Below are 26,514 nucleotides of genomic sequence, written 5' to 3' on the forward strand. Positions count from 1 at the left end.
CATAACCTTGTGAGGTCCTCGGTCCCTGCGTTCCCGATAGAGTGTGTAGAAGGAGAACAGGGTATCGCTATTGCTTGTTCATTGTCCTCGTTGATGGTTTGATTCCTGATTGCCCGGACTATTGGATGCTTCAAGTACGAGACGCATGCATCCTTGAGCCTTTGGTGGCTGGGTGCCTCCCATTCGAATCCAAGCTGAGGCCACAGCTCTTGTAGACCTTTGTCTTTGACTAAGAAGTCACGCACTGACTCATGAATGAATTGCACTGTCGGCTGCCTAGCCTTGGTGATCTCTGCAAGTCCTTTGGAAGAACTCGTTACGAGTTTGAAAGCTTCCGAATCTGAGTCGTCCGGCAATTCCTCATCGACGAGACCTTTTTCTAGTAGCCCTGCCCACATGGCATGACGGAATTCTGTCGGAGAAAGTGGCTGTTTCGCGCAAAGTATCCAAAGAACGCAGAGTAGTAAGTGCTCCGGGTTGCTTCCGTCTCGAGTCAATATCCGTTTGAAGAGTTCGCTAAGCTCGGAGGGTATTTCTGATAACCTTTTCCGTAGGGCGAGGGCACCATGGTTACTTTCACTGTTCAGTATCTCCACGACTAGGACAATCCACATGAAGATTCCGGAAGCCTTTTCAAGAAGCCGGGACTGCAGCTCCTCGGCAAGCGGATTCTCGACCACCAAACGGGACTTGACGTAACTTGCCAAGTCCTCCGAATGTCCTATTTCGCCCTCAAGCGTAAGTATCGCCCCGCGACGAATTTTGATATATGGGTATGGTCGGCTTGAGAAACAAATATGGAACTGTATATCATCTTCGGTAGTGGACTCTGCAAGTTCCTCGAAAAATTGCACCATATCTCGTACTTGAAGCTCGTCGCACTCATCAAGAGCATCGATAAAGCAGATGAATGACCGATTGCCAAGCGCCACAACGGCGTTCTGAAGGAGCTCCTTCAAGACATTGAGACCAGGGCAGTCTTGCTTGTTGATAGGTATTACTTCAGGGTCCTCTAGGACAGACTGAAGATCTGGGACCTGTTCGAGGAGCTGGACCAGAAGCGATCGGTACATGCCCAAAATTGATTTTTCGAGTTCCATGCCTCGCGCATTGAAGAAGAAGGACGCAACAATGGTATCAGGGCTTTTAACCTTTTCTTTCGTTCTTTGGTAAATGAACTTCATCATTGTCGACTTTCCGGCGCCTGCCTTCCCTCTCATCCATAAGAATCCGTGGTCGTGTTTCTGCATCGCAGGATTGAGCCAGTCCAGATAGGTCTTATGCTGAAGAAACCAGCGACAGGTTTTCCTGTGTGCTTGTTTGATAGTCGCTTTGCGAGTCTCCAGATCGTCGAACCTGAGGACTTTAAGTAATTCTTGGCGCCGAGTCAAACCATGACCGCCTGTGACACATTGCTTGTCAGTACAGTATTGAAACTGATAGAGCCTGGAGTCCTCACTGGCTGCCTCACTTGCGCCGGCGCTGGTAGGATACATTGGATCATGGACGTGTTCCCTACGCCATACAGGAAGTCTCTCTACCAATTCTCTCGCATATGCGGCCGCGGTCGCGGGCAGCATAGTCTTGCCAACCTTTGTTCTTGTGCGAATCAGAGTAATCGCAGATTCCTCGAATCGGCAAGCATTCCAGGTTATCCATCATGCCAGCGGACTCCATCTCGAAGCACATTGCCGATAAATGTCTAGCAATATCATCTCGAGTCTTCCCGTCCTTGATGACACTGTTCCCTGACGCGATGACCCCATAGTGAATTATGGGGTCCTGGATATCACGCTTGCCGCGCATTTGTAATTTCCCCAAGTCGCAATCGTGGCAATCTGGTGAATCGGCTGGATGTTCATATGCTGCTTGGAAAAGGTGATCAGGCTGAGTTGGGCGCGGATGGTTCTGCAGCCTTTCATGTAGGATGCGAACCATTCTAAGGCTCGAGATTGCAGCCCCGTTGTTTACGCCTGGCTGTAGCCTATGGCTTGCTTGTAAATCCGTGATGGCAGAACGTAGTCGTAACGAAGGAATCTTGGCGACGGCTGTTGACTGAAACTGTCCCGCTGTGTGTCTCTTCCCCAGATCGTACTGCATGACTCTGGTTCCGACGACGACATCGCCAAGGTACAGGTCGGCCATGCTGGGCGACCCGCCACCGATACCCACCATCAAGCTGACTATGACGCTCGGGAAGCTTCTCTTTAAGTCGGTTGCAACGAGTGCGGCGTTATTATTGCCGTACTGTCTTGGAAGACATGTCATGACGATGTTCTGATGACCGATGTGCCCCAGCACATATTGGTTGTTGTCGCTTGCTGGGATGACTGGCGCTTGGTGCTCTTCGTCGAGCATGGCGCGCGACGCGGCGAGTTCAAGAGGAAGCGCACAGATCCAGGCTATTGTATATTTGTGCATCGCTGAGGAGGGGAGTGCGTCGTGCGGGGCTAGATTGCTGCCAGTGTCAGCGCGGACGCTGATGTCAAACGCTTTCGGCCTCTTTGAATTTTCCGACTGAGATTCATCGTTGTGGTATGGGCGTTTCGAGTTCATGGCTGGGCTCTATGTGGAGTGGATACTGATGGATGTGGTGGCGGTGGGATCCGGGTTGTGGCGAGGAGATCACGAACTTGAGCCTTTAGATACCGAGTCAAAATGTGTTTGTCACGTGGAAAAACACGCTCCAGTCCTGTCCCTGTCCGCAAGGCTGTCATGAGGCGACAGGCCTCTGCTCGACGCCGAGGACTGATATGTGGTTGGGGCGAAGGGCAGCTAAAATACGCCCAATAGAAACTATCTTGCGTTTAGGGGCGAATCAAAGCAAACATGATTTTGGTGCACAGCACCCTATACCTGACTGATAGTTCCAGCTAGCACTGAACCAACGAAATGGATGCTCCAAAGCCGCAATGCCCACGCAACAACGTAGGGAGACTTGTAGTGCAAATGACTGCTGGCTGGGTAGCACCACAAGAACACCGAACCCCAAAGCGGGGCCTTCAGGTTGCGGCACCCTGGCACATGATCTGTTGGTGGTGGTGCATTGCCGACGATTGGGTGCCATGATGACCTCCAAAAGCCGTAGCCTTGTTACTTACCCAGGTACTCACAACAAACAATTCAGTGATCAATTCACTGTGCCTGGTCCGTCTGCGGATGCTAGTCTGGGTTTTCTAATGGGCTATTCCAGGAACTCTTCAAAGGAGGTAAACCTTCTAGCCCAAACATTTCACAACGAGTTGTCCCACCTTCACCGACCTTTCCTTCCTTTGGGTTTGTGTGGATCTATCAACTACCACAATGGCGTCCGATGATAGACCGTTTCCTCCTGGGCTCGGTGTTGACGATATCGTCGCCTGGGGCAGTACCGGTCTCATTGTCCTCGACTCAGCCATACCCTTGGGTATCGGAAGCCGCTATCGGATTGCGAGAGAATGGGAGATTTACAAGAGGTTAGCTGAAAGAGGGCCGCATCAGGGCATTCTTCATATCACGGCGAATTCGGGGGTGGCGCAATCCGTCTCGATTGTGCATCAAAAATTGATTTACAATCTTTCGTGAAGTGGCAGGAGGTCAACTCAGCTCTTCGGCTCCGCTGGATGACTCAAATAGCGGGTTTTCTTGCATTCATCCACGATGCTGGTATGATACACGGAGACCTTACACCTGCGAAAGTGTTTTTGGACGATGAGCTTGTTGCTAAGCTTTCCAACTTCGCAGGATCCTCAATCAATTCGCCGCCTCTCCTGACACAAGTCCCTCCGAGCCATCAGTACATAGAAGACCCATTGTCGATAGATGGAGATATGTTCGCATTCGTCGCCCTGATGCAGGAGCTCATGATCGGGAATAGACCTTATGCCAACCTCTACGAGACTGATGTTGAGGCCCCGTTCGAGAAGGGAGGACTTCCTGACGTGGCCTGTCTCTGAAGTCTGGGGAACATTATCAAAATTTGTCAGATGGGAGGATACGATTCAACGCAGTTGTTGCTTAAAGACCTCAAATGTCTGTATCCAGTATATCTCGCCCAGTGCTTTGAAGCTAAACCCCCCTTATGGGTCCTGAATACAACAGCCGCGCACAAACGAGGCGACAACATCCTTAGGTCCTTGTAGTCCTTTTTCGGATTTCTTTTAGCCGGAATTATAGCACCAGATCGACTGGAACGCCTCAAAAGCTAGGAGAGAGAGACGGGACTGAGGTAAAATCCCAGCTATCTGCCTGATATTTCTCGCATACTTCAAGTATGAGCCTTCCAGAGGCGGAATTCGCTTCTTATCCTCGACCATCTGCTCAAGAGATGCTCACTGGATAAAGCGTGATTCAGCAGTATCAAAGGGCTAGCCTAGAAGCCGAATTCTGATATTGAAGTGAAGCTTTTAGTGGGTATGTGTAATGATTGAGGATGCAGTGTATCCTCGAACATCGACAGCAGGCTCCGATAAGGCTGTAGGACGTGACAATTATTGAGCCGGAAAATTGTGTATTGCTTCAGACTGATAAGTTCACATTTATAGCACTACTAATAATCATAGCCTCCCAACTGTGCCTTATAAGCGGTATCGCTAGAGTCTTTGGAGTCAGTTTACCTCGTTAGATAAGTGCAGTATATAGGAAACGCTGAGATCGGCAAGGATGAACCCCGATCGGAGCGGGCTCGCCACATGGGTTCGGCGTGGCTGAGGCGTTCAGGCATCAGTTCTCCTCGTTTTGTCTCAAGCGAAGGGCGAGTAGTGCAGTTGAGCCAAGCAGGTGCGTAACAATCAGATCGAATAGCTCTACCGGGGTTGATGGTCAGTGCATCCGTGTCGTGCCGATCCCTTTGTGCCTCAACCCCGCATCCTCTGGGCCAGCGTGCTGCGAGCCAAGGCCCTATTCCCACCATCTTGTTCGCGTTCCCCTGCCACTCTCCGAGCAGCAGGACTACCACAGCCCGGATCATGAGAGACTGCCAACAGAATTTTGTAGGAATGAGCCCGGGGGTAGCTGAGCGAGCGGTGGCTTGCCTGTGTCAGTTCCCTGTTGGCGCTATCCCTCGGACCGCCCAATTTACGTCGCGACCCGTCTCCACGACTGGTAAGCCGCTCCAATTGTAGCCGATGGCGGATGGCTGCTAACTATTCTTGGACAAATCTCGGGGTATCTGCACTCAGGTCGCATCTTGGCGAAACCGAGCAGCCTAGAATATGGTCGACAGTGCAGAAACCTGCTGCCAACGCTTTCACCCGGCTGATGTCAACCGAAAGGGCATGGGCCAATTCTCCATCCTCTGTTTCTCAGCCTAGGACACCGGGGGTTTCGGAGCCGGCGACCAGGCGCGATCCCCAGACCTAGATCGCAGCCATCTCACCAACCAGACAGCTGCTGAAAGTGATAGGCAATACTATTTGCCGTTTGAGAACCACCGCTTAACCCCGCGAATTACACGCGACCACACTTTGCTCGCTCCCCCCAAACTGTCACCGTAACCCCAGATGTTCGGTCCGAACCCGGTTTTCCTGCACCTCAACAAGCATCCGAACCAAGGAACGCTCCCACGAGTCGTATCGTCTGGGGTCCCCAGGGGAAGCAAAATGGGGCCATGCGGGATGCCACAAGCTCATGAGGGGGGTTCCATCACCAGACGATCACCATGTGCATCGCACTGCAATGACGGCTCCGAGTTTCCGGGACGTGTATTTAAATACCGGCAAGATGCCTCTTCCGCTGATCGTTCAGTTCAGGCTCCAGTAGTTGTCAATCCGATTTCGCTGCAGTGTTGCATGGAACATTGGTGCCCCCAGAGCCACTTCAACAACCATGGCGAGCCCGCAAGATACCAAGACCGCTGCCCCGGTCGACGTCCCCAGCGACGAGAAGCAGCATGTTGCGCATGCCGATTCTCCTGAAGACGACCTTGATCCGGTTGGCATTGCCGCCGAGATTGCGCACGAAGTTAATGAGAACAACTATTCACCATGGACCAAGTCCATGTTCCACCTCTATGGTGTCTTGTTCGTCGCATGTAAGTATTACCCAGCGTGACTGCCTTGGACAACCGGTGCCAGAGCTAACGCCACTATTAGACTGCTGCGGTTGTCTCAACGGATACGATGGAAGTCTGATGGGCGGCCTGAACGGCATGGTGTCGTACCAAACCACCTTCAACATGACGTCTGCTGGATCGGCCACGGGCCTTGTTTTCATGATCTACAACGTTGGCCAGCTGTCGGCCGCGCTCACTGTCCCCATCGCCACGGATCTCTTTGGTCGCCGCATTGCTATGTTTATGGGAGCCCTTATCATCATCCTCGGCACCTGCGTCCAGTAAGCTGCTCCGTGGAAATGAACAAAGATTGTGTCGGGACTTGGCAACTAACCACAACACAGAGCAACGGCAAACACCATGAGCCAGTTCATGGGAGGTCGCTTCGTTCTCGGTTTCGGCGTGTCGTACTGCTGCATTGCTGCGCCAACCTACGTGAGCGAGCTTGCACACCCCAAGTGGCGTGGAACCTTGACTGGTCTCTACAACTGCATGTGGTACGTCGTAACAATGATGAAATGCGAAGTTTGAAGACACATGCTTAAACGCTGTTACAGGCCTCTCGGTGCCATCATCTCGGGATGGACCGTGGACGGCGCCAGCTTCATCGCCGGGAACAATGAATGGCGTATCCCGGTGTGGATCCAGCTTGTACCTCCGGAATTGTCCCAGCTTTGTCTACTTCCTCCCAGAGTCGGTAAGTCATTCGGAATCTCAATCAAAACGGCTGAAAGCTGACATGTGAAAAGCCTCGATGGCTCATTGCCAACGACAAGCATGACGAAGCTGCTCGCATTCTCGCCAAGCTCCACGGTGAGGGCGACGTCGAGCACCCCATTGTTCAGCTGCAACTCAAGGAGATGATGGCTCAGATCTCGACCGAGGCCTCGGACAAGCGCTGGTGGGACTACAGGGAGCTCTATAACACGCACAGCGCCCGCCGTCGTCTCATCTGCGTGCTCGGCATGGCCATCATGGGCCAGGTACGTCATAAGAATTATCAGGCTCCCAGTGTTCAGCGGTCATCTAACTTTTGCAGGCGTCTGGAAACTCTCTCGCGAGTTACTATCTCGTCACCATGATGAACACTGCCGGCATTAAGGACGAGAAGCTGGTTCTCGCCCTCAACGCTGTCAACTCGATGCTTGGTTTCGCCGGATCCATCGTCGGCGCCCGCCTCACCGATCGCGTCGGCCGTCGCCCTCTGCTGATCTACAGCATCCTCACCGCCTCGGTCATCTTCGCCGTCATCACGGGCACATCCAAGATGGCCGTCGACAACCCCGACAATACCAACGCCGCCAACGCCACCATCGCCTTCATCTTCCTCTTCGGCGTCGTCTTCTCCCTCGGCTGGACGGCCCAGCAGAGCATGTACATCGCCGAGACCCTGACCACGTCGACCCGCGCCAAGGGTACGGCCATTGGCAACTTTGCGTCGAGCGGCATTTCCATCGTGCTGGCCTACTCGTCCGGCCCCGCCTTTGAGCAGATCGGCTACTACTTCTACCTCGTCTTCGTGTTCTGGGACATTGCCGAGGCTGTCTTCATCTACTTCTTCTTCCCCGAGACGAAGGATCGCACGCTCGAGGAGCTGAGCGAGGTGTTCGAGGCGCCGAACCCGGTCAAGAAGTCTCTGGAGCCCAGGTCTGCTTCGACTGTTATGGCGACGATGCACGTGCACGATGAGAAGCTGGTGCGCGACGTGTAGTTGGGGATGACTGATCTATGGCAATGCGTGTGCGCCATGAAATATTTGATAGTCTATGAAGCGAATAAAGCTAATGATGGTTCGATAAACGTGCACGTGACGGTCCTTGTGCTGCGACATGTGATGAATCTATACGTGAAGAAACCGGCAACGGCTTGATCCATTCCGTCACCACTTGGAACTTGTTCCATTAAACTAAGTGTCCGAGATTCTGCGAGACGTGCACATTGGCTTTCCCACAGCATCCACCGCAGGAGGCACGAGTATCGTGATAGCTGTTCGGATAAAAATTGACAGAGCCAAAAAGTCGGCAGCCAAAATGATTTAATTGCCGGTAATCCAGTGTTGAGATGCGTGAACTGGGAATCGAACCCAGGGCTCCCCGATGGCAACGGAGAATTTTACCACTAAACCATTCACGCTTTGATGAATAATCGTCTTCTTCCTGCACGAGAATGATGCTGAATCAATCTGAGGTATTCCAGGCGCAGAATTGGGCATCGTGAGTATCATGCAGTCAGGGCGGAAGCGTGGAGTGTCAGAATGGTACGGCATGAGCATCAGCGTTCGCAGGGGCTACACGGACGTCTCTTCAGACCCCCATGAACTGGACAGACTTCGATGCGGCTGCTGGCAGCTCAATGACAGCTGCATTGTATCGTTTGTGGAGACAAAAGACGTTCTGCAAGTGGGTGGTTGATCATAAGCCTACTTCCGAAGCAGACGATGGCCCAACGAACTCGGTAAATTGAAATGCCCAGAGGACAGCAAAGTAGAAAAACGAAACTGACATGAACGATGAGTCATGCCTTCTGTGAGATTTGGTATTTCCAGAACGTAAAGTACACACTATGTAGTCGTCTGACTAAATAATCCCGGCCGCTCTGAACTTGCCAAACGCCTCGAGCCAACCTTCCAACGGGTCCCTCTCTTCGTCAAAGCCTGTAGCTTTGAGTCTTTCCAGACTCAACTGCCTGTCAAAGGTCAACCACCAGCCCACGCTGTCCAGCTGCACGCTGCCAGCTCCCACGCCCTTCTCGGCTGCGTCTGCGAGGCCCCTCGTCGCGAAAAGGCGCTTGTGCTTCTCGACGTACTCGCCTGGCTTCAATGCCGCCGCATCGGCCTCGGGCCCAACGCCAATCAAGCCAAACCAGCCAGCGATCCCGGGCCAGAGCTCGCGAAAGGTTGTTGGCCGTGCTCGGTCTGCCATATTCACGATCTTCCCACCGCACTCTGCCGGGTGCAGCGCGGCGTGTACGGATATCCTGCCGAGCGTCCGACTTGACACGGGCGTGAACAGTGCGTCGGATCCTGCTTCGCTGCCGGGGAACGGAACCTCGACTTCTCCAGATGATGCGTTATTGAGGCGATACAGGGAGAGATACTGTGCCCAGTGGAGCGCCAGCGAAAAGGCCGAGCCATTTGGTGAGAAGCCGACGACGGCGTCGGGGCAGACCTCGGTCCATGTCCACGACCGGCCTCTGCTGGCTCTCGTGAGAATCTGCCGAAACCACGGATAGGCGACCGTCTTGGCATAGTCCTCCGGCAGCGTGCCGGCCATGGATTCGACGAGGGGAGCCGTGAACGTGCCGCCGGGGTTGTAGATGCCATAGCCCTTGGCTTGTTGTCAGTCGCTGGGAGTGGAGTTTCGACACAGCTTCAGTGACCTACCCTTGTGCCGCCGGCGTAGACAATTGACTTGAGCTGGGGACACAGCAGATTGAGGGCGTCGGTTACACGCTGCATCATCCCGCAGTTCACGCGGCATTCTTCCCTGTGGTCATCGTTGACCGGGGAGAAGACTGTCCTCATGGTGTCAGAAGGATGGTAGTACAAGTGAAGCCATGATTTCTGTTGAGCATACCAAAATAGAACGCATGCGTGACTTTTTCGATGCCAGGTGCCTTCTCCCGAAGTTGACGAGCCAGAGCGTCCGCATCACCGTCCAGCAGGTTGATCCCTGAAGCGATGTGCAGCTTGGGACGTGTGGATGATGCAGCTGGCCAGTGCAAAGCAGCCTCGGCGACTGGTCTGTTGATGACTGCCGTGACTTGGGAGAAGGTCTGCGGCGCGGGGTAGCCGGACAGGAGTTGGTCGACAGCTGCCCAGCCGAGCAGGCCTGCGGCGCCGAACACAAGGGCGTGGTTCTGGTCTGTCATGACGTTGGGGAAATTGATGATCTATGACAAGAAGATATTGATCTGGGTTGGATAATTTTTTTTTGCAATGGAATGCCGTTGAATGTATTCCAAAGATCCGGCAAGTCGCTCAAGAGGCCCGAGGCGCTAGCGGCGATGATTCATAGTGAGCCGCCGGCGGCCAGCGATCGCTTTCAGGGCCCCACGACGCTGGAGCGGTGCTGTCGGGGCGAAAGAAGGCGCTACGTCCCCTGGAAAGACACCAGACATCAATCCACTCAACAACTTGTTGAACCCCAGCGATATGAATTATCATTGGTATTATTCTAGAAGCAGAGCATCCCCAGACCCGAGATTCTCAAATCTACATGCCAGCTCTCCCCCCCGCAGACGCTGCTTCTCGGCCTCGACAGCATCCTGCAGCGTGAGCTGCTCCCGTTCAGCAGCGGAGCCACGAGGCCCTTCCCCCCCTTGATCTCGTCGTGCGTCGCCACCCAATATTTCGCGCCGCTCTCGCTGGCAGCGCGAATGCCGTTCAGACCACCTAGGTTCAGCTGCCTCACCAAGCCCAGCGTGACGCTATGGAGACCGTGCAGCAGGGCCAGTGTCCTCACGCCAGCCGCCTTAACGTGGGCGAGATCAGAGGCCTGCAGCCCGTGGGGCGTGTAGATGATGGCCTCGGGGCCTGATGCACCAGCGGCATCGATCTCAAATGTGACCATGAGGGCCGAGTGGAAATACAGGGGATTGCTCTCTGTGACGATCCGGCTGATGCCGAGCCAGGAAGGCAGACCTGACTGGCGCAAGGCGTCCTGCCACTCCTTCGAGTCGGGGGAGAAGTGCGGCGTCGTGGTCACCGTTTCGAAATGTCCCCATGCGCGCACCATCTTGGCGGCCTTGGTCGTCGCGATGATGGGGATCGACGACGGCAGCTCGAGGAGCGTCTCCTGGTGGCAGTGGTCCGTGAACTCATGCGAGATGGCGACGGCATCGATAAAGGTACCAGACCCTCCTCCTCCTCCTCCTCCCCCATCACCAGCGTCGTCCTCTGGCCTCTCGACGGATGCGACGAGTGAGCTGAGCTCATGCGTCGTCTGGACGCTCGACGCGACGACGTGCCACTGCCTCGAGAACCACGATGCGACGTCAGACTGAGAGCCCCGAAGCCATGGGTCGATGAGCAGGTTGAAGCGGCTGCGGCCCGGTGGCGGTGTCTGGCCTTCTGGGTACGGCAGCTGCAGGAGCCATGTCGTGTCGGCGTTGAGGTGGATCAGGACAGGTCTAGGTGATTGCAGCGCCGCGCGCCATTGCGCCTTGTCGGTGATGTTGAACGTGTCCGCATTGGTGCGGTTGGCTTCCATCGGAGTAAGCAGCCTCTATTCTTGTGGAACCAGAGACAGAACGGAATACTTGCCAATGTGCGGCGCAACACTGGCGGAAATGGGCAGCGTTATGAGGTGGTGGTTCGCCCACGTGCGGGGTGACGTCGACCATACTCATTGCCCGAGGCCTGGCTATAATCAGCAGGCCATCGCCCCCTTCGGCAAGAAAAGTATATATAGCTGTCGTTCCACCATGCCTTCTGTTGAGTTTATTTCTTTGTTTCAAACATCCACCGACTCCTCAATTGCCTGCCTGCTGATGAGTACACGTAGAAAGTCACGATACAACCATGACTACAAGGCTTGGTAAGACTGATGCTGGATGCCTTTCCATTGTTGAGTGCCACGACATCCGACAGTCGTACATGTATGTGCTTCACTTGGATTACACGTCAAGCTCGCTATCGTGACCCAAGTTTCACATCATGGCGTGTTCCCCTTCTGCCTTTTCCTGCCCATGTTTACGGCAGGCTCCGTACGATGCGATGTAACGTGTACTGGAGTCGGCTGGAAGCATAATTTTGACCTTCGATGAACTTGATTTGCTCGTATATTTGACTTTTCTCCCTGCATGATATTTCGTATACGCGGTAGCTGGAGCGGCGCTGTCTCAAGTATAGACCCATGTGAAGCTGTCCGGGGCCTGGTTCCATCTTGAATTCCTCCCATGTCGCAACCTCCGTGGCCCCAAACTCCAGGCTGAGCACGACTCGCCACAGGCAACAGCGAGGCCGTCCGCTGCAGCCAGAGCGCCTCCTGCCACCTTGTTTTCCGCGGCCTCGGAGATTCTCCGACCACCCAGCACCCGCTCTCGACCCGCTTCACAGACAAAACTGACAAAAGTGCCAATCTGACGCGGCCGCCGCAGCGCTTGCTTTCAGCACCCCGCATGCCCAGACACGGAAGTTCCTCCCAGACGCCTGTACTGCAGATAGATCGCGCGAGTGCGGCCCCGTAATTCGCGGGATCACGAGAAGATCGGCAGCGGCCGCCCCCGCTTCCGGGGCCGCCTCGTAAGGCAGAGCGAGAGCGGGCCACTGCCGGCGCTACTCATCATGCCACGCCCCGTGGGGAATGGGCCGGTCCGCCAAGAGGGGGAGTTTCCTTGGTGAGAGGGCACGCAAAACCTGCTGGCTGATGAATCTTGCTGCCGTTTTCGGCCGGCTTGCGTCTTGATTGCTTTGTCCCATTGGTGCGCGTATGTGCCGTCGCAACATGGTACGGGGAATACGCGAATGTTGCCATGTCTCGCCTCGCTTGTCCCCGCTCGAGACGCTGTGATTTCGTTGGCTATGGCTAGGTGACAGTTGCTTGATCCTCTTGGCAGACCTGAGCCTTCAACTCCTCTTGTCAACACGGCGAAGTCGACAATATGACTGCACGAGACGCCGGCGCGCGCTTGGCTCACTCCTGCTGCTATGATGTTTGTGAAAAATAATGGGCTTTTGAAACAGCTTCCTTATAATTTGGGGAAGAGCGAGACTAAACCTTAGAGACATGGACCTCTGACTGGAAGCCCCTTCCAACAATGCTGACAGCGCAGAATGTAGCCCTAGCCGGCGAAGATCACCGGAACAGTCCTTCAGTTGCCAAGAATGACACTGTCAGATTATGACGAGAAAACAAAGTCCCATCACTGGCCTGCATCACCCGGCTGTGGCGGCAACAGAACTGGACAATGTGTCTATGACTGTTCCGTTTGCGTGTTGTGCTCTTCTGCCAAGGAGGCTCATCGGTGGAGTTTCGAATCCTACGGCAATCGTTTCCTCTTGTGATACTTTTCACGCCGTCTCCATCACTACTCCTCATGTTGCGATGCATGAAACTGGTGATGAGGCTTCTGTTTGGCCCCTTATGCGACCATGAAATGATCCATAGCTAGACGGAATAGGCAGCTGGACCTTTCTGATGACAGACGTAGAGTCACGAGCCAAGACATGTGACGGGACAAACCTGACATCGCCTGAGGACTTGGTCGGATACTAGACCGGAGGCATGTCCACGATGGAGTCTCGAGGTATAAATACAGCACCTGTCGTCGTCTTTTTGATCTCATGTCTCCTCTTCATCACGCTCAACACGATCACATTCACAAACCACAAAGCATTCCAGACCGTACACAAAGCCAACCAGAGTTTTCCCTCCTCAACACATCAAAATGAAGGCCGCCACCATCATCGCTACCATTTTCGCCGGAGTCGTCATGGCTTCTCCCGTCGCCAACAAAGCCAGCGGAGCCGGCGAGGCCAACATTGAGAAGCGCTGCCTCTACGACAGCTGCCAGGACTGCTACAGCGCCACTCCTCCCCAGGGTCCCGGTAACATTGGCGCCTCGACCGGCCAGTAAGTTTTCCCTGAGCATGGAAATTCTCCAGCGTGAGTACTCACAGTTTTACAGCATCATCTACTGCGCCACCTCCTGCTGCTAGACACCGCCAGAAGATGGACCTGCCGAGATAGTGGGACAACTTCATGCTCAGGACGACCTGGGGGCCCAGTACGGTTCGCTAAAGGAGTTTGAAGTGGGGTACGAGAGCCATCCATCAAGTTAGATTGCTTAGCTTGAATATCAAGATCAGTTGCCTCAGTTCCCTTGGCCTATAAGCGCTTCCAAGGCTTTGTGAAGATTTCTGTCAAATCAAGATAAATTCCATTTCTCAGGCCTTTCTCATGCCACGACATACGGAAATGCCGAATCGTTTGATTCTTAGGTCTCTTAAACCATGTGCTGCTCCTGTTGGGGGAACTTCACCTAGTGGTGCTATCAGACATGCGCAGTCCTGGGCCACAGCCGAGCTGTGCATGTTCCTCGTCAGTCTTACTCCATCTACCGACTGCTCTCTCTGAGGTCCTTGGCGTTGTCCAGACCCATCTTGCCGCCCTCAACCTATCATCAAGCAGGCTCAATGACCTGAAGCCATCGCCGACCCTTCTGTGAAACTCCAAATCTCCATGCAACCCCACACCCAATCCCCGAACAGGCGCCTCGGCCCCCTTCTTTTGGGGAATCCTTGGCTGCCTCCGCACCAAGACACGTCTCCCCGCGGTGGGACGCGGCCCGGGAGCTGATCCACGCATCACATGGGCCTGTGAACTTCCCGCATTGAAATTCCGGACGCTCGCTCTCCGAAACCTACCCAAGCTATCGGCGGAGAGCCACGCTCAGCCCGCCCCGTCTTGCCTCCGCAATTGGTGACATTTGGTTCATTAGCCAGAATGCACCTCGTTCTTCAAGATGCGCTATCCTCTTTGGGCCGGCGGCTGCCAGGCTGCGATGGTCCGAATCAACAAGATGCCACCTTTCCTCGGAGCTCACCCGAGCTTTATCTTGTCGCGAGGGGCATCGCATTGTCCAGCGCAGCTCGCTCTTCTTCCTCCACTTTCAATCCCTTCCGAAGCAAACTTTGCAACCAACAAAACCAGCTGTTGTCAGACTATCCCTTCGGTGGACACTAGACAAAGCTAGAGAGAGGTACACACGTGCCTACACCAGAGACATGTCGGGAACTCAGACGGAGACGCTGGTCCAGCTTCCCATCCATGATGATGGCGTCGAGACCAGTGAAGCGGACGGGGAGAAGCCGATCAAGGTCGACTTTGATCTCCAGATTGGCGTCGAGGAGATCCTCGTCGACGTCGATCCTAGTGTTTCCCTCGAGTTTCTACAGCGAGCGAATGCCCTCGCAGGAAAACGCCCGCCTCATGTCCCAACCAAGGAGTGGCTCGTCAACACGCACAATGAGCACGTGCAGAAATTCCAAGCCGCAATGGTCGGGCAGACGAATGTGCCGAGGATGGTAAAGAAGGTCATTCTGGCCCTCTCATACGCACCATCAACAACACCCATCAAGGACCTCGAGACTGTACGTTCAGAACACACGCTTCAGTGACTGCCGCATTGTTAACATGACTACAGATGCCGCTCAATGAGTTGCTCGTCGAGAATCACCACGAAGAGAAGAAACTTGTCGTCAGGACAATTACACCACCTTACCAAGGCGCTGGAGTCGTGACCATCGTGGAGGACGAATTTGGTAACGTTGAGAAGCTGGGAATCTACAACCAGGGAGACTCCAGCATACTTAATGCTGTGCCAGAGGGTTCTGTTGTGCTTATCAAGGAGCCATACTATAAATTCAGCGGCAACCATGATTTCATGATCTGCGTCGATCACCCCTCAGACGCTATCCTTCTGCGCCAAGGGCCCGACGATGAGCTGATTCCAGAAGTCTTCCGAACTGGTGAAGAGCTCAAAGAGGCCCCTCAGTGGAGAGAAGCTGGTGACAAGGCATATATGGCGAGGAATTATCCCTTGGCCATGGCAAAGTGAGTCACCCTTTACTTTGGGTAGAAATTCGTACACGCATGTGCTAATCGTCATCTCCCAGCTACACGAGAGCCCTCGAATTGGCCCCCGCAGACGATGAGAAGTTCAGATCCGACTTGTGCTTGAAGAGGGCCGGCGTGCAGCTCACACTAAAGTGTTACGACGGCGCCATGGCCGATGCCCTCGCCTCTCTTGGAGGTCCCACGGACTGGAAGTCCTACTTCATCGCCGCGCGCGCAGCCTACGAACTCACATTCTTCGACGTCAGTAAGCAGCACTTTGAGGCGTCCATCGCAATTAAGCCCCCCACACCTCAGATTGAGAAGGAGTACAAGCGATGCCTGGCGCGCGTTGATGAGGCTGAGAACGGCAACTACGACTTTGCGACAATCGCTCAGTCCGTAACCTCCAAAAACATCCACCTTGACAAGGCAAGTTACATCACGAAGACTGAGGTCCGTGATTCACCCCACCACGGTCGCGGCCTCTTCGCTACACGCGACATCAAAGCAGGCGAGATTATCTATGCGGAAAAGTCGACATGTGTGCCCAACGAGTTTCACCCAGAACACAACGCCGCCGCTGCCTACGCCCAGCTCGTCGAACGCTGTAACGACAACCCTTCTGTGCACGAGAAGGTGCTTGGGCTCTACGGTGGAACGTACAAGCGCAGCGGCCGCGAGAGCGAGGTCATCGACGGCAAGCATGTCGTCGACGTCTACCTCCTCGAGTCGATTCGTCGCAAGAACTGCTTCAGCGGAACACACGTCTCCGCTCAGGCTGCCAACGCCAACTGGGACATGTGGAAGCAGGGTATGAGCCGAGGCCTCTGGGTCTACTCCGCCTACTCCAACCACTCGTGCCAGCCCAACTCGAACCGGTCCTTTGTTGGAGACATGCTCATCTCCATTGCCGTTGTCGACATTCCTGCCGACACCGAGATCACGCAAATCTACCTGCCTCCAAAGGCCGCCTACCTCCAGCGTCTTGAACAGTACCGTAAGAGTTGGGGCTTCAAGTGCGCGTGTGACATGTGCGCCGGCGAAGGCAAGAGCCCTGAGGAGATGCACGAGAAGCGTATCGTTGCACTGCGGGAGCTGGAGGCGAATTTGCGCAAGAAGAACATGAGCGCTCGCCTCTATCAGTCCGATGCCATGATCCGAGAAATCGAACGCCTTCACAAACGTCTCGATAGCCTCTTTGAACCAGAGATCTACGGGACACTTCCTCGCATGATGATGATTTGGCCCTCGATGTGGTTTATGGAGGTGTACCGCACCAGGAAGGCCTGGAAGAAGGCCATCAAGTGGGCGTTAGAGGTGCTGCGTAACTTTGGGTTCATCAACCCGCTGAGGAACATGGACGGCGAGGTTGGCGGTGACGAGTCGATGCTGTGGGTCTTCAAGTCGCAGACGGGTGTGGTGACGTTTGAGACGATCAAGGCGTTGAAGGTGCTTGCTGAAGGGTACTGGGCGCTCGGGGAGACGGTCCTTCAGAGGCAGGCGACGGCGGCGGCCAAGATTGCGCTCAAGTGCATGGTGGGCTTTGTGACGGAGGAGACATATCGGTCTTTCAACTAAGACTTCGGAGCATAACGTGGGCACCAATCAGGACTGGTTGAGTAGCAACATGGGATATTGGACTGGCGTTTAAACGGTTGATGTTTGTAGAAATTCTATTGCTCTGTTCAATTCTAGTTGGCTTTTAGTCCTTCTTAGCTTCGTGGGCTTCAGTTTCTTCGCTGTGATCGCCATCGTCGTCTTCCTGAGATGTGGTTTCCAAACCTTTTACCAGGCAATTCCCAATCAGAGCCATAGATGGCCTCCATATTGGACCAATATTTCAACTCTTCGTGTCCAATAAGTCGACGACGTGTGCGACAACTGCAAAATTGTTTCCCTGAGCATAGTCGTAAAGCGTCAGTGTGACCAGATTCGGAGATTTTGCGCCGACAAGACGATCGGGCGACTCTCACGCAAGCTCAGTGAACTGTGGACTACCCCCACTCCTTCGTGCACCAAGAAGTAACTTCACGTCCAACAATAGTGTCTCCAGCGTTTCAAATCCACGTAGAGACCCGACTTCGTGGTCTAAATTTTAGTGTTATGCTGATCCGCTGTGTGCCGCGGCCCGCTGCACTGAGCGTCATCAACCCAGCAGTAGTCCACCTGATTCTCGTAGAACTCATCATCACCGCCGTCCAGCTCATCAATTTTCTTCTCGTCCGGAACGTCCCCAGGCTCATTACTTGGCAGTCTTGGTCGCCTTAGTTCTGAGCTTCATCATCAGGAACACCAAACCGTACGAGCTGATACAAAATAAGGCCGTAATACCCACCTGGTCAATAGGGTTAGTCACATGCATCAAACATCCGGCCATTTGAACTTACATCTCTCCATCCGTAATATTTCTCGTTGATGTTCATGGTCCGCAGATAGTCTGCGCCTGTGCTATATGGACAGTATTCACAGCTGGTCTGGTTGGTGATATCGGTAACATATCCTGCATTGATGGCCAAGAAATCATCCATGTACTCCCCACAAGTCGTGTTCTGGGGCAGATCGATGTGAGTCAGCTCGGAAGCCTTGCACTCTACCTCAACATCCCAGATAACGGGCTGGAGCAGTGCACCCATGAGATATGTGAAGGGATCCAAGTAGTACAGCCAATAGCGCCAGAAAGCTTGGATGCGCGCATATGGCACAACGACTCCACAGAAGTTGATCAGAGCGGTTCCGACTATCAGGGGATTTGCAAGAGCAGCAAAGTATTCGTTCGGGCTGTAAGCTGCAATGGCTTGTGCAATTGAGGTGTACAAGAACTCGTAAACTGAAAGGATTGCGTTAGTTATCAGTGTGCTTCAAATCCAAGGTTCTCTAGACTCACGAATCATTTCAAAATATACCTGGCCAGAAATACTGGCTTCCACGGGAAATCCGGCAGTGAAATACCAGCAAGCAAAGTACAAAGTTCCGCAAAGGATGAGAAGCGGTGTCTCCGATATGAGTTGTGCCATAATGAAGGCGAACCAGTGATATGTTTTGGACTTCTTTTCTCGGGTCTCGAAAATGTCTCTGTTGCGGAGGAAAAGTGGTTGAAGCTGGTTAATGCATCCAGGGGCGACAAAGACGAAGTTGAAGACGGCCATCAATCGAAGCTGTAAATCGAACAAGCCGTCTCCAATCATCCAATATGTGAAACCACCAAAGAGGGAATTGCTGACGTGCAAGCCAATTTTGTTCCAGACGTAGTCTGGATTCCGCCAGAGTGCAACCATTTGCCGTTTGGTTACTAGTCGAACTTGGTAGACTAGAGGCGCGGCGAAGTCCAAGATGTCGTCATTGGTTTCCTCGTCCTCGTCCTCGTCCTCGTCCGAATGCCGAATGCCGCTGGTATGGAAGTTACCCGGCCTGTTCAGTTGCTCCAGTTCTTGCATTACTGATGTTCTCTCTTGCGAATCAAGCCATGTCTGCGACCAGTCGGTTCCAGTTCCAAACCTTCCTTGTACAACATCAACGATATGCTCGGCGGGGTTTGCGTCCAAATCACATGGCGCGCCGTTCCTTGAAAAGTAATCCAGAACTATGTCGGAGTTCTTTCCGGTGGGACCAAAATAAGTCGTCTTTCCCCCCTTCGTGAGCAGAAGAAGCACATCAAAAGCCTCAAATAAGGCAGCGGAAGGTTGATGAATCGTGCAAATGATGGTTTGTCCAGAGGCTGCGAGTCTTCGCATGAAGCGACAGATTTGGTAGGCCGACTGTCCGTCTAATCCAGATGTTGGCTCATCCAAAAACAGTAGCGAGGGTTTGGCAACAAGCTCCGTAGCCAGTGTCAGACGTTTTCTCTGTTCGATAGATAGCCCAGAGCCAGGATCTATGCAGCTGATCAGGTTCTGTAGTCCAAGAAAGGGGCTTGACTTACTGCCAACAAGGGCGTGCTTGAGGGACGTCAGTTCGAGCAGGTCCATGATGTGTTGAACGTGTTGGACCTTGTCGCTGTCCGGGGTGCCATAGCTTTGTCGTAATCTAGCAGAAAACAGCAAAGACTCCCAGACGGTGGCTGTGGGTTCGTGGACATCATTTTGCTCACAGTATCCTGTCGTTCTCTGGAAGCTGATCCCTTGGGGTTTGCCGTTGACCATGATACTACCTTCAATCCTGCCACCGTCCTTACGCTGCGCAAGCACATCCATTAACGTCGTTTTTCCGGCGCCGGAGCTTCCCATGAGGGCCACCAGCTGTCCCGGCTTGACGTATCCCGACACGTCTTTCAGGAGCTGCTTTTCGTGGCCTTGGTGACGAACATAGTAACTGATGTCCTTGAATGTGAAAACAGTTTGGACAAGATGCGATGACTTGTGTTCTGTTTCAGAGTCGGAAGTTGCAGGCTGGCGTTCGGCAGCATTTTCGCTGTTCTGAAGTCGACACATCTCCTTCCGCTGGTTGCGTCGGTGAAATAGGACTTTAGAGCCGGAATCCCTATGGATATTGAGTTCGGAAGCCAACGCGGTTAAGAGGGCAAACAAAACCCAGAAGGCGACCAAGATCCCAACGTTGCGCCAGATCTCGGAAACCATTGCGCGATACTGCACCTGGAGGAAGGACTCGCCGTCAATCAGTTGCACAGCAGGGGCAGAGCCCGCGACGGTGCAACTTCTGAAAGCGCTCTCGTTATAGGTGCCCCCAAACGGTACGTATTGTGGCTCAACGCATGTCAAAGTCATTGTGCCCATTTCGCTAGCCAGAACGGCATTGAAGGCATATGCCGCTGGGTTGATGTACCATATCCAGCGGAACCACGGGTGAATGCTGGCAACAGGAATGAGATAGCCTGATTGTCTGTTTAGCGCAAACAGATCTCTGGAAACTTCTTCAGGTGGACACCAACCTCCGTAAACCATCATCGCCATGATAACCCATCCGCTAATCTGCGATGCGAACCCAAAGTGTCTGCAACAAGTTCCGATCATCCTAAAGAGTGAAGTGAAGCACAGCGTCGCCAATACGTAAATCAGCCAGTTCGTGAAAAACTTGCCAGCATCATGTTGGAGGCCCACCATGAAGTAAAATATGATATGAAATAGGGTGAATAGGGCCACGACAAGTGGTATGTCGGTTATAACACAAGCCACGGCGTGAGCAGCAGGCCGATGAAATGCAAGTCGTTTGTGGCGTGCAATGATAGGCCGACCTGTGAATGACACTGTCGTCTCAGACAGTTTGTTCATCGCGAAGAGAAGAATGGGATAGAACAGCGCGCCAGGCTTCATAAAGATGGAATCGCTGGTGCCTGACAAGTCATAGAACAAGCTTCCTGTGACAAGGGCGAAACAGAACGAAGAAGCAATTTGAAGGCAGTTGGACCACCGGTCTCCCCATATGATCTGGAACTGACTACGAGGCGTTAGTTCACGCCCCTTGAATCATTTCCAAGAAATATTGGGGGCATTACCGCTTCGTGCAAGCCCTGACCTGACTCAGGAAAGAGACATGATAGGGGCTTGACTGCCTCGACAGGGTTTCGATTGTCCGTGTCTTTTCAAGACTGTAAACGCTGTTGAGAATCCTGATTTCCTCGCTCAATGATTCTTTCGGAACAAGATCGATGTCTTCCGTCATTTGGCTATACGTAGCGGAATTTCGATAACGGGTCTCAAATTCGGGAGCTGAGCGGGGTACGCTATCTTCAAACCCAGATCGGATCAATCTTTCTGTCTCGACTACAACAGAAGTAAGAAAGTCGGCGGTGTTAGCTCCAGGTGGGCTCAAGAAGCCCATATCTTCGAAATATTTTCTCGCATCTCTCGTGGGCCCGTAGTAAATTTGACGGCCGTCGGCTAAGACGAGAACTTTGTCGAACTGAGAGTAGATGCTGTTTCCCGCTTGATACAGAGTGGCCACAATGGACTTTTGCTGCTCATTGGCGGCGCGGCGCAAAGCCCTGACAAAGTCAAGCGCATTACTTGCGTCAAGGCCTCTGGTCGAGTTATCCCAGCATTGAAAAGGGGCCTTTATCATCGTGTCAGCCTAATAGTGCCTGCTACGTGGTTGGGATGGGTGACGTACTCCTGTTTCCATGACTTCTGCAATTGAGACTCGTTTCCGCTCACCGCCCGAGACTCCTCGGATGAATTCATTGCCGACGACAGTGTCACTTGCATGGGCAATGCCGAGAGTCTCCAAGGTTGATTCAAAACCTTTCTCTATCGATGTTGTCGCCATTTCAGGGGGTTTCAATCTGCTTTTCGTTGCTTTTGTCGATGCGGCAAAGTCAATTGTCTCCGCTACCTTCAGAGTTGGGAAGTGAAGATCATCTACAAGGAGAGGGTCAGGCTTCGTGACAACTTCCACTGAAAGAATTTCAGATGCTGCAAGAATCAAACCCACCTTCGGTGTTCATCACCATGTGCTGGCGAAAGCGCGATGCGTGCTTTGCGTCAATGTCGCCGTATCGTACGTCACCGTTGACAGCATGGAATTCTTCCCGACTGTTTGAAATGACTTTTAATAAAGAGGTGCAACCAGAGCCAGGCCGTCCAAGTACAAGGAGCTTTCACAATAATCAGCGTAGTGTACAACCCAGGGGTACCAAAATAACCTCACCATCTCCCCTGGCCGGACCTGGCCCGAGACTTGATGCAGTATGGTCTATATAGCTATTTTAGGTTCCCGGAAAATCGTTTTGGGGTAGGATACTAACTCGTTGCGATGTTGAGCCATTTTTGAAAGGAATCAAGTTTCTGACTACCGACGCACAGGTTGAGCCGAAATCCTCACCAAGGCCATGGACCACTATATCCACACTGCGGAACGTGACAGTCAGGCGTTTCGACGTGTTATCGTGCATGTTGGACATCGCTGATGGTCCACGGGCCGTGTACAAAACGAGATTTGTACAAGAACATGGTTCCTCAGAAAGCATGCACCAGGAAAGTCCTGGAGCTTTAAGGGAATTTCTGGAGAATCTGCCACAGGCTAGTGGATCCGATAATTCATCAACTTCAGAGAAGATCCCGAATCTCGGACCTGAAGTACATTTGTTGCACCTTTTGAGGAGTTATTCGTTTGCTGCCACCACTATACGGCCGTCGCGGCACAGGTCGGATTTACGGGTTTACGGGAGTACAGTGAGCTGGACAAAGACAATAATCTCGGCAGCGCGAGTCATATCAGCCGAACTCGGATTTATGGATCCCCAGAACTCACAACGCACCTCCCTCCCTCTCTCTCCCTCTCTCTCGTAATTCCCTTGTTACTCCGAGTCCGGGTGCAACACTTCGGAGCATGAGCGACGAATGCTGTCAACAGATCCACTAGCTGATACTGAAAGACCGAATAGCACGCATTTCCAGCGGTCATGTCGTCTGCCGCGCATGAGAACGAGGAGGACGACCCTCAGCGGGAAACCACAAAAATAGGCAAAGCCTGCGAGCCCTGTCGGCGCCGTAAGGTCAAATGCGATGGTGCACAGCCATGTTCGCAGATTGGCTGCCAGAAGAATCCCTCTCAATGCATCTACAGAGATAGAACCCGGATCAGACGGTCGAGGGCGCGCAGGCAGACTGAGTCGAACCCGGCGACAGCAGCAACTGCGGACCTCGGTGCCACGGCGTCGGAGAGACATCCGGCACCATCTTCTCGGCCAGAAGAAACAGCTCATCAGCTGTCTTCCGAGCGATATCAAGAGAATGATCACGCTAGTCTTACAGAAGATGGCCAAGCATCTGGCGACCACGATCTTTATCCTTACGCCAGCATTGTCGCGACGCATGATGCGCCCCAGCCTACTGATAGCTCTCAGCTGTTCTATGGGCCATCCTCCAATTTCGCCTTCTTGCAGCAGCTTCACAGGGGAATTTTGTTTAAGACTGCTCGCAGTCTTCGCCGGGGCGGCGATGTCGAGGAAGGAGGTCCAGGACTCGACTTGTTCATGCAACGGTCGATATTCTTTGGAGCACCTCAGCGTGTAAAGCCAAATGCCTCTTTGCCCTCGTTCTCCGACCTGACGCGGCACATTCCATTGGATCAATTGGACCATTTTTTGGACACCTTCAAGACCTCCCATCTCCATATCTACCCCTTCTTGACAAGTGCCGACATCAACGGAATTTCTCGGCAATTGCATGGCATTGCCCCCAAGCCTGACTTCCCACCCCAGAAAACGGCGATTGCCTTGGCAATTCTGGCACTGGGAGCTCTCAGCTCACCGCACACGGAACAGGCCGAGTATCTCTACGCGCTGGCCAAGCGTGAGGCCGTCTTCTTTGACGAAGCTGTCACTCTTTCCATGATACAGTTCTCGGTCCTGCTCTCCGGATATCAGACCAACATGGCTCGGCCAAATTCGGCCTACATCCACCTCGGAACAGCATGCCGAAATGCTTTTTCCATGGGTCTGCATCGACACATCACTGCACCGTCAATGAAGGCCGAGAGCGTGCAGGAGCGCATAGCCACTATTTGGTGTCTGTATTTTCATGAAACGTAAGCGAAGAACCTCATTTAACCACTGAGTGACGGATCATTACTAAAGCCATGGCCACCACAGCTGGACGGCGCTTACACTTGGGAGTAAAACGGCAATGAGCATTGCAGACATATCGTGCCCGTTTCCTGAGCACCAGCTAGTCATCGTTGCGTTGTGTCAGCTAGCGCACATTATTGAGAATGGAACGGAGCATATCTATGGGCGGCGATGCGAATCGCTCCATCAGCTCTACCGCGTAGCGGAAAGGATCCATGGTGAGCTGAAGCAGTTTGCGGATCGGCTCAGCATAGGACCGTCAAACAGTCCATGTGGCTCTCGAACCTTTGAGAAAGCCTGAGCTGCTTCAGATTCATTCCCGTACGTTCATTTCATCCAACGCCCTGAGTGTGCCCCCCCCAACCCACCCAACCCGAGTTGAAAACACAAGCAGATGCTAAGGGAACACTCAGTCTATTACCACGCAATCTTGCACACTTTCCGGCCGTTTCTTGTTGCCAGCGCCGCAATGAGTGCCAGTAAACGCCAGGCCGAAGGCATGTGGTTGCGACAGGCGTGCAGACATGCCGTTGACGCAGCACAAGATTCGATCGTTTACATTGGCAACGTGATCCGCAACTTCTGCGAAGGGCACGTCTGCAGGGTGAGGCTCCCTAGTACGGTTCTCCGTATTACAGTGGATGGCCTGACCATGAGTGGAAAGGCCATGAAGGTACACCCGCCCTACTTCCCTGGAGTGCAAACTGCGCTGTGCTATTGCATGACAGTCTGTTGGTCCCCCTTCAAAAGCATCCCTCACCCACCTCGAGTATGTGCAGAGCGCCCTCGATTGCCTCGGCCTTATGGTCCAAGATGCACCCTGCAACGCTGGCGCAGGACTCCCTTCAGCAGGTATTGAAAGCTGTTGAGAAGGCCATCGCGCACCAGAACAGCTCGGCTGCCTCAACGCCGGGGATGGCAGGAAATCTGACTTCACAATTCCCTTGTTTGCCCCATGCTCACGCCGCCAATTCCACCGACCAACACATCCACTTGACTGATCTCTGGGACCAAAGCCACGCCACTGGCGGCAATCCGACATTATCCGGGGAACAGGACATGCACGAATTCGACTTTGATGTCATGACGACAGATCTTCTCCATTTCTTTGGCCCAAGCACTGAGGGCAACCCAACGGGCAACCCAAGCTAGGGGTCCTCACGAGGCGACTGCACTCCTGCAACCGAAAGGATCGCAAGACGGCCGCAAACAGCCTGGAGCACAGCACCCTTCCCGGCCCGGACCCCTGGGTCGAGGCTCCAATCGATCGCACGCGTTTCGACTCACTACCTACTGCTTATGGTTGCGTTGACCTGATGTATTGAATAGAGGCCAAAGCAGGAAGTGCAACTATTCTTGCTAATGAAAGGCGGCTTCCTACTCTAGGACTTGACTTTTGTCAGATCTTGTGCAATGGTTTCGACTCTCGTTGAAGCTCTTGATCCACCAGAGCAGTAATTTCGATGAGCTCTTCATCGTCGTAAGGCCTTCCTACAATCTGAACGGTCGACGGCTGGTTTGCAAACAAAGCCGGATCATCTAGACAATCAATTAGCCCGACAGAATAGTTGAGGGTCTCGGCTGCAATCTGCACTCACACATGGCGTGGTTTACCGCATCGTATGGGTTGGTGGTTGTAGGTCGGTACGCAGAATTTGGCGGATCAGCTTCCGGGCTGATTTTGAAATTCGGGATTGGTAAAACCGTGGAAGGATAGTCGAGGATATTGTACATGCATGTATATCCCCAGTAGATATTAAAGTCGTGGGGTATCCCGGCCGACGGAGCCACGGGGCATATCAGCGCATCCATCGGGCGACCCGTTCTTGTTGAGTCCTTTGTCTGGTCCCATGCGTTGGCGAATAAGACTTTGAAGGCTCTCATCTGGTGGTTGAGCTGCTTCTGTCAGAATTACGTTCAATGCTTGAGTAGACAATGATGCGTACCTTCATGACCTCAGAAGCCGACAGAGACCTGGCATTGTACACTCTGAGGAGGTCAGCGAAGGCTGGGATGATAGGCTCTTCACCCGCATTGGCACTCTTCAGCGTGTCTTCTCCGCCCATCTGAAAGTTGATGTCAAACTGCAGCTCAAATGGTTAGCCAGTCTTGTGGTGTGTATGCAAGATGATTTTCTCACATTGCATTTGGCTAGCTCCCAGCAGTCAAAAGGAGGTTCGAAATCAATCACTGGAGGGAATAGTCAGCCCCAAAGTTGAAGCGGCCAGCAGCATCAAAGAGCCCACCTTCAAATCCAGCATCCTGCAGAACCCGCCTGGTATGGTCAAGTGCCCTTAAGACCGGCGGTTGAGGCATCACGACGCGGTCCCACCTCATGATGCCAACAGCAAGTTTCTGCGGTATGGTCACACGCCTCCACGGCATGGGTACCGCATTGGTGT

At 53.3% G+C, this 26,514-nt stretch overlaps 9 protein-coding genes and 1 non-coding gene across 10 annotated transcripts; 3 read left to right on the top strand and 7 right to left on the bottom strand.

Moving 5' to 3' along the window:
- Positions 1 to 598: 598 nt before the first annotated feature.
- Positions 599 to 1,220, bottom strand: VDBG_02673 (pfs; the record flags this gene model as incomplete). Its single annotated transcript, XM_003006488.1, has 2 exons — positions 599 to 721; positions 867 to 1,220. The coding sequence occupies 2 exons, from the start codon at positions 1,218 to 1,220 to the stop codon at positions 599 to 601; spliced, it is 477 nt and encodes a 158-aa protein (XP_003006534.1).
- A 295-nt stretch (positions 1,221 to 1,515) lies between these two features.
- Positions 1,516 to 2,145, bottom strand: VDBG_02674 (pfs; the record flags this gene model as incomplete). Its single annotated transcript, XM_003006489.1, has 1 exon — positions 1,516 to 2,145. The coding sequence occupies one exon, from the start codon at positions 2,143 to 2,145 to the stop codon at positions 1,516 to 1,518; it is 630 nt and encodes a 209-aa protein (XP_003006535.1).
- Positions 2,146 to 5,805: 3,660 nt separating this feature from the next.
- On the top strand, positions 5,806 to 7,742 carry VDBG_02675 (lactose permease; the record flags this gene model as incomplete). The annotated part of the gene is made up of 6 exons (XM_003006490.1): positions 5,806 to 6,010; positions 6,072 to 6,312; positions 6,376 to 6,528; positions 6,589 to 6,728; positions 6,818 to 7,014; positions 7,071 to 7,742. 6 exons carry the CDS (start codon positions 5,806 to 5,808, stop codon positions 7,740 to 7,742), a joined length of 1,608 nt encoding a protein of 535 aa, XP_003006536.1.
- Positions 7,743 to 8,093: 351 nt separating this feature from the next.
- Positions 8,094 to 8,164, bottom strand: VDBG_15047. Its single transcript has one exon. It is a non-coding gene; the product is annotated as a tRNA-Gly (tRNA).
- Positions 8,165 to 8,607: 443 nt separating this feature from the next.
- VDBG_02676 (conserved hypothetical protein) lies at positions 8,608 to 9,901 on the bottom strand (the record flags this gene model as incomplete). The annotated part of the gene is made up of 3 exons (XM_003006491.1): positions 8,608 to 9,357; positions 9,414 to 9,544; positions 9,607 to 9,901. 3 exons carry the CDS (start codon positions 9,899 to 9,901, stop codon positions 8,608 to 8,610), a joined length of 1,176 nt encoding a protein of 391 aa, XP_003006537.1.
- A 305-nt stretch (positions 9,902 to 10,206) lies between these two features.
- Positions 10,207 to 11,241, bottom strand: VDBG_02677 (conserved hypothetical protein; the record flags this gene model as incomplete). Its single annotated transcript, XM_003006492.1, has 1 exon — positions 10,207 to 11,241. The coding sequence occupies one exon, from the start codon at positions 11,239 to 11,241 to the stop codon at positions 10,207 to 10,209; it is 1,035 nt and encodes a 344-aa protein (XP_003006538.1).
- A 3,518-nt stretch (positions 11,242 to 14,759) lies between these two features.
- Positions 14,760 to 17,169, top strand: VDBG_02678 (TPR domain-containing protein; the record flags this gene model as incomplete). Its single annotated transcript, XM_003006493.1, has 3 exons — positions 14,760 to 15,125; positions 15,179 to 15,528; positions 15,651 to 17,169. 3 exons carry the CDS (start codon positions 14,760 to 14,762, stop codon positions 17,167 to 17,169), a joined length of 2,235 nt encoding a protein of 744 aa, XP_003006539.1.
- A 664-nt stretch (positions 17,170 to 17,833) lies between these two features.
- On the bottom strand, positions 17,834 to 21,606 carry VDBG_02679 (multidrug resistance protein CDR1; the record flags this gene model as incomplete). The annotated part of the gene is made up of 5 exons (XM_003006494.1): positions 17,834 to 17,926; positions 17,979 to 18,418; positions 18,476 to 19,462; positions 19,511 to 20,982; positions 21,098 to 21,606. 5 exons carry the CDS (start codon positions 21,604 to 21,606, stop codon positions 17,834 to 17,836), a joined length of 3,501 nt encoding a protein of 1,166 aa, XP_003006540.1.
- A 1,339-nt stretch (positions 21,607 to 22,945) lies between these two features.
- On the top strand, positions 22,946 to 25,264 carry VDBG_02680 (C6 zinc finger domain-containing protein; the record flags this gene model as incomplete). Its single annotated transcript, XM_003006495.1, has 4 exons — positions 22,946 to 24,072; positions 24,405 to 24,433; positions 24,526 to 24,785; positions 24,863 to 25,264. 4 exons carry the CDS (start codon positions 22,946 to 22,948, stop codon positions 25,262 to 25,264), a joined length of 1,818 nt encoding a protein of 605 aa, XP_003006541.1.
- A 728-nt stretch (positions 25,265 to 25,992) lies between these two features.
- VDBG_02681 (conserved hypothetical protein) lies at positions 25,993 to 26,178 on the bottom strand (the record flags this gene model as incomplete). The annotated part of the gene is made up of 1 exon (XM_003006496.1): positions 25,993 to 26,178. The coding sequence occupies one exon, from the start codon at positions 26,176 to 26,178 to the stop codon at positions 25,993 to 25,995; it is 186 nt and encodes a 61-aa protein (XP_003006542.1).
- Between the last annotated feature and the right edge of the window lie 336 nt (positions 26,179 to 26,514).

The sequence above is a fragment of the Verticillium alfalfae genome, genomic scaffold (assembly GCF_000150825.1).
Source record: "Verticillium alfalfae VaMs.102 supercont1.3 genomic scaffold, whole genome shotgun sequence".
NCBI lineage: Eukaryota > Fungi > Ascomycota > Sordariomycetes > Glomerellales > Plectosphaerellaceae > Verticillium > Verticillium alfalfae.